This window comes from Xiphophorus couchianus, chromosome 18 (genome assembly GCF_001444195.1).
Source record: "Xiphophorus couchianus chromosome 18, X_couchianus-1.0, whole genome shotgun sequence".
NCBI classification, from domain to species: Eukaryota; Metazoa; Chordata; class Actinopteri; order Cyprinodontiformes; family Poeciliidae; genus Xiphophorus; species Xiphophorus couchianus.
In genome coordinates, this window is record NC_040245.1 from 2,822,558 (window position 1) to 2,839,926 (window position 17,369).

Sequence of the window (17,369 nt, forward strand, 5' to 3'; positions counted from 1 at the left end):
AATAATAATAATAATAATAATAATAATACACACAACTTTGAGAAACGTAAAGAGCTGTCAAAGACTTCGACTCCCAGCATTCCTTGCGGCCAACCAACATGGCAGCGTACTACTGCACAAGCTTATGAGGACGCAGTATTTTAAAGTTTTCCGCTTTTGCAACCATGTTAGCTTTGTTTACAGTTATTTCCTTTCTTGCGGGCTCTTTGTCTACCTCCGACACTAAAGGTGAGTTTATTTAAGCGTTTGCTTTAACTAAAAACCTCTTTTACGTCTTCGTGTTTTGGTCGAGCCACAGTGTTGATTTCTGCCCCAGATCATTTAAAGCGGGTTTTAACGCTTTTTGTCTTGAGACGTTGGGCTGGTTTTTGTGTTTTTGGTGAATATTAGAAGAGTCAGTTGGACGTTTTTTCTCCGTGCAGTCCCACAGGATGTCCGCAGTCCCACTGAAAACTATCTGCTGTGGACGTGGAACAACAGACTCTACGTTTATTCTGCTGCTGCTCTGCTGTTGGGTTTCTGCTTCTTACTGCAGGTTACACGTAGGAAGGTGAGTCCTGTCTTAGTGACGTCAACACCACGCACCATTATTGTTCTTCATTAATCCTCTCTGTTGTTGCCTTTTCAGATAAATCATAGAAAAGATTCTGGCTCAAAGGATTCTGGTTTGAAGGTTCAAAAAGCTGCAAAAAACCAAATCAGCTCAGATAAAGATGGTGATGTTCACGTTTCAGGGGTTAAAATCTTCTACGGCTCACAAACTGGAACAGCAAAGGTACACAAATCCTCCACATACGATTAGATAAATGCACAAAAATAAGCCTCAAAAATGGCTTCTTTACTCTTGACAATGTGAAATACACAAAGATTAGCTTAGTGTATTTGTGACAAAATCACGACAGCATATTTCTGCCATTATAGATAGAAAAAATTAAACATTTTCTGTGGAAAACTCAGAAAGTTTGAGATTATTCTCAGACATTTTCTGTAGAAAATAAGGATTTTTTTTTGCTTTAAAAGTAAAATAATTGCAAAAAAAAGAAGTGAAATGTTGAGATTATTCAAAAATATTTTGAGAAAGAAAACTTGGAAAATTCTGAGGTTCAGAAGGTAAAACCTTTTGACTTGTCAAAAGTTTCAAAAGTTGTAAATTTTAAACTTTTCAAAATCAGACATTTTTCTAGAATGCAGAGATTAATCTAAAAGTTTCAGAGTTTTTTTGGGTGTAAATTTAAAGTAGCCCTAATAAAAAGTGTAGTATAATAATCTTTGATGGAGAAGTAGAAAAAATGGCCAAAATCTGCCAAAAAACATTTCTACAATAATTTAACATACTTTTAAGAAAAAATTGGATATTCTCTGATGTTGGACAGTTGTAAATATAAAAGGAATTTTTTTTAATTAAAATAAATTTCTGATATGAAAGATAGGATATTTATGAATTCAGAAATCTGTAAGAAAAAGCCCAGGTGTCCAGTGATTACAAAGTCAGACGTTTGCGACAAATTCACAACTTCTTGACATCAGTGAATGTTCAGATGTATTTCTGATAAATATGTGAAATTAATCACATATTTTCCGCTGTTCATGTGTTTTTCTGTTTCTCAGGGTTTTGCCTCGGAGCTCTCGCAGGAGGTGCAGACTTTGGGTATCCCAGCGGAGGTGATAGACATGAAGGACTACGACCCAGACGATCGACTTGCAGACGAGGTAAGTAAAGTCCAAACACGTCCAATTTTTACTCCAGGATTCCTGCAGAGTCGGGAAAACTTTCAAAACTTGTCTCTGCATGGATTAATTCTCCGCTTGCAAACCTCTCTGCTCGTTTGCGCATCTCTTCTGCTCTCTCGTGGAACAGGAAGTACTGTTGCCTGGCAACCGTCCCAGCCAATAGAGTGAAAGTGCTTTACTGAGTGACGGGAAGACATTCTTGCGTCTATAATAATACCAACTAGGGATCCACCGATTTATCGGCCGGCTGATTTATTGGTGCCGATTTCCCTAATTTTGGGAAATTGGTGATTTTTACATGTGAAGCCGACCTTATCTACCGATTTTATCGACCTCGGTAAAGGTATTTAAATCAACTGCTATCTTCTTCTGCTCTGCGCTGAGAGAGGTTTGACTAGCAGACCGGCCTACCAGATCATGTCTATAAGTTTGTAGTTAACAATAGTCATCTCACTGTTGGCAACTCATCAATTTATTGCTATATTTAGCAACATTTTAGACAAAATAAAATCGGTGTCGGCCAAAACGGAATCGGCAGGTCCGGATTTTTAATAGATCGGTAATCGGTCAGGAAACTGCAATCGGTGCACCCCTAATACTAACATTGTATTTTATTTATTTATGTTTTATTCTCTGTGCTTAACCTTTTTTTCCACAGAATATTTTATTGTCACAGTACATTAACAAAAAGACAGGAGTAAATTTCCGCCAAACAAATCTCAGATTTTGTTTTTTAGAAAAAATTGTAAAATTTCTCCGTTTGAAAAGTCAGACTTTTGAACCTGAGACTAATCTCAAAATTTCAGAGTTTCCCTGATCCATGAAGGTTTCCTGCTTTAATTTCTACACTCTCTGTCTGTCCGTCTCCTTCAGTGCGTCAGTAAGTCCGTCTGCGTGTTTCTCGTGGCCACGTACTCGGACGGACGGCCCACCAAGAACGCCGAGTGGTTCTGCAAGTGGCTGGAAGAGGCTTCCACCGACTTCCGATATGGCAACTCCTTCCTCAAGGGGCTCCGCTACGCCGTGTTCGGCCTCGGCGACTCCGTCTACGTCGGCCACTACAACACGGTCAGATCAGAACCAAACAGAACCAAATTGGCTCGACAGCTTCGTTTATTCTGCCGGTTCCATTCCCGCCGCAGGTGGGTAAAAACGTCGACAAGTGGCTGTGGATGCTGAGCGCCAAGCGAGTGTTGAGCAGAGGAGAGGGCGACGGCAACGTGGTGAAGAGCCGACACGGCAGCGTTCAGGCGGACTTCCGGGCCTGGGAGGTCCGGTTCCTGAGCCGCCTCAAGGCTCTGGCCAGAGGGGAGAAGAAGAGCTGCAGCGGGAACTGTAAGAGCGGCGCTTCCTGTAAGAACAGGAAGAAACACGGAGCGCAGGAGGAGGAGGAGAACGGATCTGAGGTAACAGAAATCTGGTGACAAACACAAAAATGTCTTGTTATAAGTGAAATAAGCTGCCAGTGGAACTGGTCAAACACAGAACTTCCACTCCTTCTCAGAGATAAAAAGAAACTTTCCATAAAACAGAAATAAATAAAAATACATCCAAACTATTTGGACGGTTTTAGAGATATTTTCACAGGGTGACAACATTTATTGTGTTGCTAGTCTGGTTAAAAAAGGGCCTTTTCACGTTTCACATCTCCAAATCAACATGAACGCAGTTAATCGATCGGTTTTCAACCAGTTTTCACTGACGCTGTGTTTGCTCATTTACAGCGAGGGAACGTAAAAGAAAAGAAAAATCCCATGTCCTCAGAGAGACTGTAGAGAATAAAGAGAAAAACAAAAGATTTTTTTTTTTGTTTCAGGTGGAGCTGATTGAATCCAGCAGTGAGGAGGAAGAGTCCGGCTTGTCGGGTGAGAAAATGTCGCGCTCCGTGGTCGACATGGAGGATCTGGGCAACATCATGAATAACGTCAAGAGAGCAAAGGTTAGGTTTCACCCACGATCAAAACGGCTTTTTGAGCTGCACATGCTGGAAAAAATGTGTGCAAAACTTAACCAATATTCCACTAATGTAAAAAAACACCATTTTGTAATTGCATTGTTTCCGTTAGCCATTCCGAACGTAGCCTGGCCAAATTTGCAGCATCATAACTCCGCCACACTTTACGCCATCTGAAAAATTCCAACGGTTTCTGAAAGGGGAGACGATGCGTTTTCCAGCCAATATCGGGTTATTACTAGAGGTGTGCCGATCGATCGCAGCAGGTAAAGCAGCACAACTACCAACACTCACCCGGATTAGCATCACAGTCAGAAAGCTAAACAAATAATCTGAAAAATAATTTAAGTCAATGAGCTGGCAGTGAAAGACGCTGGTTATCAGAACCAGCATTAACCAGCTAGCCAATCAGAACCAGCGTTAACCAGCTAGCCAATCAGAACCAGCGTTAACCAGCTAGCCAATCAGAACCAGCGTTAACCAGCTAGCCAATCAGAACCAGCGTTAACCAGCTAGCCAATCAGAACCAGCGTTAACCAGCTAGTCAATCAGAACCAGCATTAACCAGCTAGTCAATCAGAACCAGCATTAACCAGCTAGCCAATCAGAACCAGCATTAACCAGCTAGCCAAGCTATCAGGAAGTTATGATTTAGTAACTCAGGATTGTTTATTTTAATACAACCTGCACTTGACTTTGAATGAATGTCTCCTGTATTACTTGACATTATTCAATGTAGGCAGATTTATTTGACTAATAATTTATGGAACTGAGAATCTTACTGTTAAATATTATTTTACTGATTTCAGGTTTTTCAGTCGTCCTTTTGGCTGAATAGCTGCTGCATTGTGCCTGCAAGTATTTTACATGTTTACGTCTAAATTAGGTGAATTTATTGCCAGATCTTTTCTTTTTTTTTAATACTCTTTATTTAACATTTTTTATTACAATGAAACATAAAACACAAACAGAACTTGGGGCACTGATGCATATATAAATAAAAAGAAAATAAAAAATAATTACAAGATGTTACATCTAGTTATGTTTCCAGATCTTTTTTTAATTTTGCCAGATCTCTTAGTATCATTTCTACCTAAAGAGAAGAATTAACAGTCAATCCAGGTGATCGGCAGAGATCAAGGATGATCGGAATCGACAGGAAAAAACCTGATCGGAGCATCTCTACTGTAGTTATTACGGTAATTTCCTCCTCGCCGTAACAGGGAGTGAAGAGAGGCTGTCTCTTAATAGACGGTAAATTGTGAAAATAACTCACTAGATATTGAAAGTTCCAGTTGTTATGGATAAATATATTTACTCACAGGACATTTAAAGAACTGCTGTGCAATTAAAATAAGCAAAAAATATCCAGGCGGACATTTGATACTCGAGGGAAATTATTTTTTAAATTTCAAATTGGGCATTCGAACCTCATTGATGTTTTTCACAAAGCAGAAGTTTGTCTCTCTACGTAAAAAGAAGCTTCAGCGTCTAGATTTAGTTGATTTTCAGGATTTACCAGGTTAAGGTATAAAAGCAGCATCGTCACCAGCATCCGTTCTAACCTTTTTCAGTGAAAAAGGAAATCTGTCAGTGAGGGCGAAATGGCAGATGGGTTGATAGACATCAGAGCACGGCGGAGAAGAAATGGAGGCTTGCGTAAAATCTGCGACGCCCACTCCACAGATCTGTGAGGGATGAGTGAGTCAAGACGGGAAACTGGAGGAAAGAGACGTTACCAGTTCTGCTTTTCCGGGGGTCATTTCGAACGAACGAAATGATTCATTCATTTTATTTCCTACCCTGTAGCTCTAAAACCTAAACCAGTATAAACAACTGGGGGAGGAATTAGATGTTTCTGCCAACTGTGGTTCAGCTTTAAGAAGAAAATCCTGCTGCTTTTTTCTGATCACTGAACTTCATTCAAGAATTAAAGCATTGATTGATTTAATTAATTGGTGGATTTTTTAAAATTCATTCAAAAAGTAAACTGGCCTTAAATATGTTAATCACAGGTCTTAAATTTTGGCTTATTTTGGTCCTAAACAACAGACGTCAGCTGTAGTTGCTTTTTTCCCTAATCATTCACCTTCAGGAATTCATGTAATTCGATCGATTGGTGGATTTCTAAGTTTGGGATTTATGCTTTGATTTGTCTTTTAAGTGCATCCTTAAAAAGTCTTAAAGTCATATATTTAACATTAGGGCCTTAAAATGTCTTGAATTCATTTTAATAAAGTAAATTGGCCTTTAATAAGTTAATCACTTAACTTAAGTTAATCTTAAGTTTTGTCTTGCCAGGACTATTTAATCTTGTATATTTTACGTATTTATTTTTCTCTGACTTTTCTGTTAGGCAACAGTTTGTAACTCACTGCTAACATAGCCTTGCTAATTGTGTAGCTCTAAAGCTAGCAACCTAGCTAACATAGCCTTGCTAGCTGTGTAGCTGCAAAGCTGGTACGCTAGCTAACATAGCCTTGCTAGCTGTGTAGCTGCAAAGCTAGTACGCTAGCTAACATAGCCTTGTTAGTTTTTTTTGAGTCTATAATGGGTAAGTGCAAATTTATTGCCAGTTGGCTGGACGAAGCTCATGCATTTCAGTGGAGATAAAGGTCCTAATTTCCCTTCATAATGGTCTTAAAAGGTCTTAAAAAGTCTTACATTTGACTTGGAAAGCTGCAGTGACTCTGCAAACTTTACTTATTTAACATATTTCGGACAGATAAAAGAATACAAAGAACACAATTTCTTCTATAGCGGCATTAAGGGAGCAGAATTTACACATCAGGTCAGTTTGAACTGCAGCACTTACATTATGCTAAGAAAATAAAATCTGTACATTTTATGTAAAATATCACAAAATATAAAAAACAAAAAAATAAGTGTTTAATTTGGCTTTAACTTCATGCAAAGTTAATGCAGTAGAGTGGATTTCCACCTTAATATTGCTCATTATTTGCAGAATTTTAAAATGATTTGTAAACAAACTTCCCTATTTGCAGAATTTTCTAGGTACAACTTTAAGCGGCGAGAGTCGCGTCACTAATAAATTTTGTGATGAGTTTTTGTTTGTGTCCTGCAGAGCGCCATCGTCTCTGTTGTTGGACTGATTGATTTTACATAAACGTTCACAGCTTCGTCGCAGACCAGCTGCTGTTCATGTGTCGCCAGGTAGAAACTGTTTGAAATGGATCGTTAAACCAAACTGCGGCGTTGTTTTCTTTTCCAACGTCTCGTCCACAGGAGGATAATGATAATCGCTTCAGATTAAGGGTTAAAATTAGTTAATTCTGTCAGGAACTTTGTTTTCTTTCAAATAAATTTGCAACATGTGGAACATGTCTGGTTTTATATGTGACAGTTTTCTATTTAAAACAAAAGTTCAGTTTGTTTTTCTTTATTTGAATGTACAGAGAATAAAACCCAGACTGGTTAATGTTTTGTTCCCAGTTACTAAAACATATAAAAATAATTTGAATAAAGAAATGTGTAGTGTTTTTAATAATGTTTATCACATATTTTATATTAATTAGAAAAACAACAAAAGGGCAATTTCAGTACAATTTGTACATGTTTTTTGCATTAGCAGTTTTTAAAATATATTTAGTTTCCATAAAAACATGTAAATGTATATAAAATTTTACATTTTGGGAATTACTTTTTTATAAATAAAGCAGCAAAACTAGTCCCATATTTTTTTAAATAAATATGACAGCATTTTGTGTTTATTTATTTTTCTAATCTATGCAGAATCTTTTAGGTCATTTTCAACTTTTAAAAGATGAATGTGAAGCTTTTCGCTGTCAATATCTCCAATATTTCTGTAAAATAAACATTTCTTTTCACTTAAAGCAGCTGATCATTCATTCACTCTGAATTCCTCATAATCTGAGAGCTTAAAGTCAGAAACCTTTAATTAGATTAAACATTTTTTTTAATTCTTTATCCTAGAAAAGCTTAACTGAAGGGAAATCCTTGAACATGTTAAAATCACTCAGCCTTAGAAGGAACTAAAACCCCGAATTAAAACCCATCCATGCAGAAATCTGCACACCGTCTCCGGCGTTCTTTCAAAACGTCGGTTTAGTTTGGACATGTTTGCTGACTCGGTATCGGCTCCTTCGCCGCTCCGCTGAGGCAACGCGCCGACGTTTAAATCCCCGCCGACCGGCGCAGGAAGTGGCAGCTGCACAGTAATTGGGTGAAGCTGTCGTTTTACGGGCGAGGGCTCGTTAATCACACCTTTCTGCTGGCGGCTTTTCTGGGGATTATCGATCCCCTGTTTGTGAAACGCAGCGTGTCTCTGGGATGTTTAACTTTTTAAACAAATTGCATTAACGGGATAAAAAGGTGTTAATCTGTCAAATAAATGGGATTCAGCAGATTTAACAGCAAAACAAGAACCTGCTGGTAACTGAGTAGAAACCATCGCATCCAAACGTTTTTCCATGAACGCCAAAATCGTTAAGTTGAAAACACTTTCGGGTCACAAAAAGTATTTATTTTTGTTTAGGTTTATCTGCTCAATAGTAATATAAAGTAAAATGTAATTCATTGTAGATAGAAAACTTAAGAAAAAGGTTTTGCACCATTATTTTATCATAAGACAGGCCAATCTAATCGTTTTGTTTCTATCTTTTGGGGTTGATTAATTTCTTTTTTTTGCATTTGAGTAAAAGTACTTTGGTGATTGTTGTTGTAGTTACTTCAAAGTTAAGACAAACGCAGAAATATTGTTAATAAGAATTTATCTTTTCTATCTCACTTTTTAAAAAGATGTTATTTATAAAAAATTTTAATCAAATATTTATTTGTTTTATAGAGCATTTTTCCAATAATTTCTGGGTTTATTTATTTAATTTTTGTCCTTTATGGCCCTCCGTATCTCAGAGCTTTGCATCAGTATGAGGACTTGGCATGAAGCTCAGTGAAAATATAATACCAACATGAATCAGTGCCACTTGAAACATATTAGTAGTTGTTTGAAATTGCACACATTGATACTGATGCACCGTTTTATGAATGTATTTTGGTTAAAAAGCCTTTTGTAGACTAGGAGCTGTAGTGTGTTATCTGTGTGTAGATGTTAATAAATTACCTTCTAACCTTTGGAATATAAGAAATAAGTTCTAAAGGAGTGATGTGAAGCAAAAACTTGCCAGCAGAGCAGAGAAAGGTCATAAAACCCGACCAGTTCTTTCCCACACAGAGTAAAATGTCAAAGAAATGTCAGATACGGCGACCTGAGGAAACAAGGTGGCATGCAGGAACAAAATCTGACATAAAATGTATTTTTTACAAAACCAAAAGGGTATTTATAAACCTTCAGGGCTGATAAATAGGAGTAGAAATGTTTCATTAAGCAGAAAAGGGAGAAATTACACGAGTGTTATTATTCCATGAAAATATAATCGATACTTTTATTAAGTTCAAAGTGCATCAAAGAAGAAGTTGATATGGTTCATCTTCTGCTTTTCACATACAAAAAGAAATTGATTTTTAAATATTTTATCCTCTGATCAAGGGAGAATTGATTTTGATCCCTGATTGATTGGCCTGTCACAGTAACACATTTTGCTGGACGATAAATTCTCCCAGAAGTTATTTTGATTAATGATAATATTGTTTTGAGACCATTTTCAAGTAACATATTAGTAATAATGGCATTCTCAAGGATCAATAAGCTTTAAATTCTGATGAACATTTAAACACTGGAACTGGAAGACACTTTAAATGTCCAAGATGAATAAATAAAACAACTGAAACAACAAACAAAATGAATTATGAAGTCTCTGCTAACAAAATTATGTTTCAAAAAAGCACCAGACTGAAAACATTTATCACTCAGTTTTTGATAAAAAGAGAAAGAAAGAGGAAAAAAAAGATAAATCAAGCAAATGAAAATGATTAAGTTTCACTTAATTTATCATGCGATTAATTGATTTATTGTTTATTGTGACAGGCCTGCTGGTTGGTTGACTGGTGCATCACCAAGATAAGATAAAATAAGAAACATAATCCTTTATTTGTCCCACAAGCAGGAAGTTTGAACTGAAAGGGGACAGAGTGGAAAAATAAATTACAATTAAAGCTGCAAGCAGCCTCGGGCAGCAAGCACCGCTCCGGCCTATTGGCCATTTGAAGCCGATCAATCAAAATCCCTAGGAGGAGTTCGATCAAATACGAAGGCTGTAAACGTCAAAATCGAGGTCAAAAATGGACCTTCAATACAAAATGGCCGACTTCCTGTGATAGTTGGCTTATAACATTAAATGTAAGTTCTGAGTCTTTTGGTGAGCTCTACAAGTGTACCAAATTTCATGTCTCTACGATGAAGTACGTTCATACCATTGTGTCAACAGAAAATTGCTAGTTGCCGCCGTTGAGCAATTTTTTTTGCGATTTTTGCGACAACTTTAAAATTCAAAATTTTTAAATTTTCTAGTCGCGACCGCCAAGTTTGGTGAGTTTTTGAATATGATAAAGCCCCCAAAAAGGCGCCTCTTTGGGGGGGCAGAATCGTAATAATAAGAAGAAACAGTACAGATACAATAGGCCTTCGCAGCGCTTTGCTGCTCGGGCCTAGTAAAAACCATGTAATGTAGAAAAAGCACCAAATAAGGCTAAGCTAGAAATATAAATATGAAAATATCCAAATATACGCACACATACAGTATATACAGTGATCTAAAATCAGAAAAATCACTTCTATACGTTGCATCTTATTGTCTTCATCTGTAAATTTCCAGTTGTGCACAAAGCTGGAGGTCAAAAAGACGATTTTTGTTTTTTACTTACCACCAATAATTTTATTAATGAAATGAAACGGGGAGATGTAGGTATTATGAATTTCAAAACGGCATGTATTCTTCGTCTTTCTCGCTTCGCAAAGTCTCGTTGCCGTAGTAACTGACTGACAACACCACCAACTAATGTATCAGGATTCAACACCAAAGAGAGACGCAAAAGTCGAACACAAACATTTTCTTTTGTGGGATCTGACGTCACGCTGCATCGTGTCTGTATCCTAATCAGTTTCTGAATAAATAAAGATAATTTAACTATGATTTGAATGAATAAATGTTCTTCTGCAAGAAGCACAAAAAGAGATCGACATTTTTAACATTTGGGTTAAAAAAGAAAAACATGTTACTTTCTGTCGTCAAAACAATCTTTTCTTTTAACTCCTGGCCATATTATTACACCCCAGTTAAACCTTTAAAACGGGTTTTACATGTTTTTCAGGGTGTGAAAGAGGATCAAGGAGACGGCCAAATGGTGAAACTGTCCAAACAGAACGGAGTGATGAAGACTGCAGATGAAGAGGAGAGAAGGGAGATGATCACCCCGGCGCTGAGGGAAGCACTGACCAAGCAAGGTGAGGAAAACCTGACTTTTATGTGAAAAACTGGTTGGAAAACGACAGACGAGGACATTTAAACATTAAAAAAAGAATTACTTAATTAGCTAGAAAGTTCTTCTTAGATCTTCGGTTTCATTTTAACATTTAAAGAAAGGAGGAAGAATTGGATGCTGCAGCTGGAACACCTGTTTATAGAGAATAAGTGGTGATTCTCCATGTTGCCGGTTTTTGGTTTAAAAATCTACAGAAAGGCCAGAAAGCGACACGCAAATAAACATGTGAAGAAACAGCGACTCCTTCTAAAGCATCTAAATACTCTAAATCCTGCCGACCTTTCTCTGTTTTCTCTCCACACCGTTATTTTTTAAAAATTTTAGGCAGTTAATGAGGCAAGATGTCGGAACATTAAACTGCTGCTGCGCACATTACTCTTCAGGTTGTTGCTAGGCAACCGGAGAACAGCTGAGTGAGTTGCTTGGCAACCAAAGAGTAAGCGAGTGAGTGAGATGATTCCGCCAACCTGAAAAGATTTAGGCTAAAGCTAAAGCTAAACCTCTGCCCAAATCTCCCAGAATGCTGTGCGGTTCTGGATCAGTGTTCAGTGAAATTATTGAAGATTTTGTTGGACATAAAATAAAATATTCAATAATTTGAATATTTTATATAGACACATATACATGTCTATATATATAGACTTGTATATAGACATATAAATGTCTATATATTGCTATAGACATGTGATGATGAACACATGTCTATAGCAATTACTATTTATTGATTTATTATTCAGTCCTAAGTTCCTCAAAAATGAGTGAAAAAGCATCAAAAATCCTGAGAAGTTTAAATTTAGTTTTAATTTTAAAATTGGAGAGATAATTCTCAAACCTTCTGCCTGCATTTGTTTAACAACCATCTTTCAGAAACCAAACCTAAAAAAATTATTTATTCATAAGTATTCATCTCCATCTTTTCCACAATTTGTATTTTCTAATAATTTATTTATTTTGCCTTTTTCAGGCCAGAGTTTCTAGAGGATTACGTCAAGCTTTGTCAGTTTCATCCTGCGCAGAATAGAGGTTTACAGTGTAAAGACATGCTGGTTGAACTGCTTGAATTATAATTATTTAAAATAATCTTATAATAACTGTGACCAGAATAGTATGTTTTGCTGTTTGTAAAGCATTTCTGGGTTGCTTCTCACTGTGATTCCTTGTCTTTCCCATTTTGAACATTGGCTAAAATAAGTGGGCAGGGTTTCATATTTAAACTCCAGGAATCAAAACTAAAAGTTTCTAGACAATCTGATCAACTTAAAAAACAATTTAGATTAAAATATTCTTTATTTTTTCCTACTGAATCAAATTAAAGACAGGATTTCTGTAAAAATGTCATGTTTTTACCAGGTTGGACCATCAGTACCATTCAGTACCACATTAACAGGCCAGCCGTTTTCAGCCAACATTTCCTGCTGATAGCTTACAGAACCCGCTATAAATAGCGCCTCTTAGCGAGGCTTCACTCCGTTTGACCAAATAATGACCCGTTTCATGTGCCATGTTGGCAGCAGCCGCTCCTGGCAGGTGGTTGGTTTTATTAGGAAGTGAAGAACAGAGGATGAAGGTTTTGGCTTCGTTTCAGTGGCGTTGGGTCTTGAGGGAGACCGGCTTCCTGTTTCAGGCTTCTTAACACAGTGCACACGCAAAAGTCACATCCTGCCGAAACTACTGCTGAGTTCCCAGCAAAGTTTTAACCCACCATCAACAAAACTCAGGATGTTACAACTTTACCTGCTTTCTACAAGTTTTTGTTTATTTTTGTGTCTTCTGTTTTGGTGATATTGCTTTCTACCATTGTTGCAAAGTTTATTGGTCTAGTTTCCTAAAATAAGACAAAACTAACATACAAGTAACAATTTAGCAAGAAATAGGAGCTTGTTTTAAGTCATTAATTCCTTAATACTCATGAGAAAGTACTAGTCCCCCTGTCTTGTAATAAGTGAAATAATCTACAAGAGGAACTAGTACTTTTTAATTCACCATTTAGGAATTATTTATGTAAAGAAGTCCTTGTATGCTAGTTTTGTCTTATTTCAAATGTACAGATATGTTTGCAACAGAAACTAAACAAAAATACCTGGTAAGATTTTGTGTTTTGCAGTTTTGTCCAACCTACACTTGTGTTAAAAGCAACATTGCCAGAGTCACAATTACAAACTTTGCTGGACTTTAAATTGTCTCAGAATGATAATATTGTTGTTTTGTGAGCAATTTCAAGTCATATGATGGTAATAATAATACAGGAACCCAAACCCGAAAATCAGTCAACTTTACATTCTAGTGAATCTTTAACACTGGAACTGGAAAACATTTTAAATATCTAAAATAAACAACCAAAACAACAAATAAAATGAACCATGAAGTCTCTGAAAATGTTCTTTGTACGAATTTTCTGCTGTGCTTTTACATGAAATGATTTATTCATTTCAATTAAATTTCCAAATGTCTAAAATACAAACAAACTTTTACCTTTTTTCTCACATTTATCACAATTAGGCCATGGATCAATACGAAGATACTTCTAATGATTTCAAACCCATTCAGTTACTTACTCATCAACATGTTTTGACCTTTCCCCCTTCAGGTTATAAGTTAATTGGAAGTCACTCCGGAGTGAAGCTGTGCCGATGGACCAAGGTAAAAAATAATTAGACATTTTCTACCAACTGGGCCACCAAACCTGCCTGAGTCACAGTCAGAGGTCTGTTTGTGATCTTAGTCTATGTTACGAGGGAGAGGAGGTTGTTACAAACACACGTTTTACGGCATCGAGTCGCATCGCTGCATGGAGACGACGCCCAGCCTGGCCTGCGCAAACAAATGCGTCTTCTGCTGGAGGTATGCAACCATTACAGCACACAGTACGGTAACTATATACATAAATCTGTCTGAAAAGTGGCTAAATATAACAGAGGTGGGTAGAGTAACCAAAGATTCTACTAAAGTAAGAGTAGAACTACTTCGGCATATTTTTATTTGTTATTTTGCTGAAGAGATGTTTGTAAGTGAGTTCTGTATTATTTTAAGAGTACTTGGCTTTAGACATTGCCCTGCGACAGACTGGCGACCTGTCCAGGGTGAACCCCGCCTCTCGCCCGAAACGTAGCTGGAGATGGGCACCAGCAACCCTCCCGACCCCATTAGGGACAAGGGTGAACAGAAAATGGATGGATGGATGGATGGGTTTAGACAGAAGCTTAAGTTTCCACTGCGCCGTTTCCTAGCAATCCTAGCCAAGCCCAACCTGTTCCCTAGCAACCCTAGCCAAGCCCAACCTGTTCCCTAGCAATCCTAGCCAAGCCCAACCTGTTCCCTAGCAACCCAATCTGCCAGTGGAAATGTTACTTTCTTTAACAATATTCAGAAATTATTGACTTATATCAAGCTCATGTATTTTGCTGAAAAGATACTTGGCTTTAGATAGAAGCTTAACATGTTATATTTTCTGTTTCCTAACTAAAAACAAGAAAAACTGAATCCTGCATCCTTTTCTGATTGCATTTTTGATAGTACTCATAAAGAGAGGTTGGTAAAGTGCCAAAAGTTGTACTCAAGTAAGAGCAGCACTACTTCAATATATATCTACTCAAGTAAAAGTAAAAAGTAGCTGTCCAAGAAATAAAAAGTAAGGGTAAAAAGTATTTGGTAAAATGTCAACTCAAGTACTGAGTAAGTGATCAAATTATCAATCAGTTAATATTTAAAAATTACATCATCAGATGCACCAAAATATAAAGTTAAGTGGAAATATTTTGTATTTTAAAAGCCAAAATGACAATAATTCATATTAAAAAAATAACTAAATTAGGCAAAATAAAATGTTTCCAAATCATTTTCATTGTTTTTCATCAGTAGGTGAAAGAATCAGCCAGTGGAACTAGAATTTTTTCATTTATATTAAGGAATTATTTACTTAAAACAAGCCTCTTTCTTTCTAAAAAGTTACTTTTAAGTTAGTTTTGTCTTATTTCCAGTGCACTGAGATATTTGCACTAGAAACCAGACAAAATTACTTGGTAAGATTTTGTGTTTTTGCGGTGTGGGCTTTGTTCTCGTTACTATAATATGCTTTGTCTGACCAAATACGCGTGTCTTCATCTTCCCACCTGTTGGTGAATGAAAGTAATTATTGCGTTGAGTTGAAATGTGAACGCTGATTGGTTCTGAGCGTTGAGACTCCTCCGGTTTAGTTTCAAACAGCGGCTGTGTGGAGCTGGAAAGGTTGCCGTCGGAGCGTGCCGCAGTGAAACCTCGCGGCTGTCGCCACAGATCTGCCTTTCTGTCTGAAGGCCGATATGTGGGATGACAGGAAATAAGCTATTTCAGGGCGCAGATGCATCGCTGCTCCTGCCCTCACCTCGCTGTCACAACAGCTGCTATTAGATTGTTGAGAGTGATATCAGGGGACTTGAGGACGGTACTTGGAATAGACCACACTGTTGTGATTTATTATAAATAGACATCAATGTTAGATGAGTATATTTTAAATTACATTTGTTTTTTCTTTTAAGGAAGACCTTACCCAAAAGGCCTGTCATGGTAACAAACTTTGCTGGACGATAAATCATCTCAGATGTTATTGCGATAAACGATAATATTGTTATTTTGAGACCATTTTCAAGTAACATAATAGTAATGATGGCATTAATATGCAAGAAATCGTTCTCAAATATCAATAAACTTTAAATTCTAATGAACATTTAACACTGGAACTGGAAGACATTTTAAATATATAAATTAAATTAACAAAACAATAAAAACAACAAAGAAAATGACTCATAAAGTCTCTGTAAACAAAATTATCCTTTAAAAAAAATTAGCTAGTTGAGACCAAAACACCAGACTGAAAACTTTTATCATCCAGTTGTTGGTAGAAAGAGAGAAAACGATAAATTATTGAGTTTATTTTAATTTACAATGCGATTAATTGATTTATTAATTATTGTGAAAGGCGTAGGCACGACATTATAATTTATAAGAGAAAGAGTCAAATTGAACATCTAAGTACATAAATGTAGTAAAAAAAACAAAACTTTACTAACGCTCACAGAAATCTCCAAAAACCCAGAGGTTTCAACTTGGACTTTAAAGATCTCAGTTGTATGAACATAAAATGTTAAAGTTTGTTGGGAGACAATTAGAAGAAGATTAAACAAGCATGGATTGTGTGGACGGGTATTTTGATTCTTTCATGCACGTTTGAGAAATCACTTAATCTCCATGGCAACCATTTAGCTTTACAAAACGTCTGGTTGGACATAGCCCCGCCTTCGAGGCGCAGCTCCTCCCATGCTCAGCTCCTTCAGACTAGCCAGCAGTAATTAGCAAACACCTAACCGGTCTCAGTGAAACGCTGGTTAACGATATTAAAGGGTTAATGGAGGAGCCATATTGTGACGACTTCCTGAAGGCGGAGCTTCAGAAAGAGAAGGTGTTTTTTTTAAAGAGACAGAGGCCCAATTTGAAGGTGTTAAATCACAAAGTCAAATTTATTTAAAGTTATTTGACATATACTGCAACTAAAAGTAACATAGTTTGTTGATTTTTGCTACAAAGTGACACTAAATTCCCCTTTAAAGAATATTAAGTCCAGTATGTTCACATAAGACAAGCAAAGTATAAAATGGCAGGTGTGAATAAATCCATCCAACAAGATGCAGGATCAGGTTAAGAGCTTCTTCAGTATTTTACTTAAACTTCTTCTCCTCCTCGTCTCTCGTTTCGTCTCTAACAGACACCACACCAACCCGGTTGGCACCGAGTGGCGCTGGAAAATGGACCCGGCAGAGAAAATCCTGCAGGACTCCCTGGAGAAGCACCAGAACATGATCCGACAGTTCAGAGGTGAGCACTCCAGCAGGTTCTGGGTCGAACTCGGAGTGCGCAACGCTGTTTGGACCTCAGGAAAACGTTCACAGCAGTTCCAGACGCCGCCTCTGTTTATCATGCACACTTCGCCGCCGCTTCTGTTTACTGCTCACGACCTTTCGTAACCTTCAGTGTAATGAAGCGGAGAGAAGATTAAAATGCGGCTGCTGTGCCTGCTGTTTTGTCACACCCTTGTTGTAGTACCTCATAAATCACTTTTCAAACTGTGTCCCACACACATGCTGAGTATTTTCTCCGTTTGGCACGCCTGACTTCACTTTGTCCCTCTACGGTTTTTGCTAAGCTGAGATGCTGGAAGCCTGTTTAGACGTTTTATGATTAGAAAAGAGAGCAAACATTATTAGTTTTAGAGTTTGATCTGATTCCAGGTTGG

At 37.2% G+C, this 17,369-nt stretch overlaps 1 protein-coding gene across 2 annotated transcripts in view; it reads left to right on the forward strand.

The window, feature by feature from the left end:
• The first annotated feature begins 65 nt into the window (after positions 1 to 65).
• The window catches only part of tyw1 (tRNA-yW synthesizing protein 1 homolog (S. cerevisiae)), a 43,059-nt gene continuing 25,755 nt past the window's right edge, over positions 66 to 17,369 (forward strand). For both annotated transcript variants that reach the window (XM_027998975.1, XM_027998976.1), the window contains exons 1-11: positions 66 to 228; positions 423 to 550; positions 629 to 775; positions 1,609 to 1,710; positions 2,605 to 2,799; positions 2,874 to 3,137; positions 3,548 to 3,670; positions 10,934 to 11,066; positions 13,692 to 13,744; positions 13,827 to 13,945; positions 16,842 to 16,951. In XM_027998975.1, coding sequence (XP_027854776.1) covers positions 165 to 228; positions 423 to 550; positions 629 to 775; positions 1,609 to 1,710; positions 2,605 to 2,799; positions 2,874 to 3,137; positions 3,548 to 3,670; positions 10,934 to 11,066; positions 13,692 to 13,744; positions 13,827 to 13,945; positions 16,842 to 16,951 — 1,438 coding nt within the window. In that variant the 5' untranslated portion in view covers positions 66 to 164. The remainder of the gene's footprint in view (positions 229 to 422; positions 551 to 628; positions 776 to 1,608; positions 1,711 to 2,604; positions 2,800 to 2,873; positions 3,138 to 3,547; positions 3,671 to 10,933; positions 11,067 to 13,691; positions 13,745 to 13,826; positions 13,946 to 16,841; positions 16,952 to 17,369) is intronic.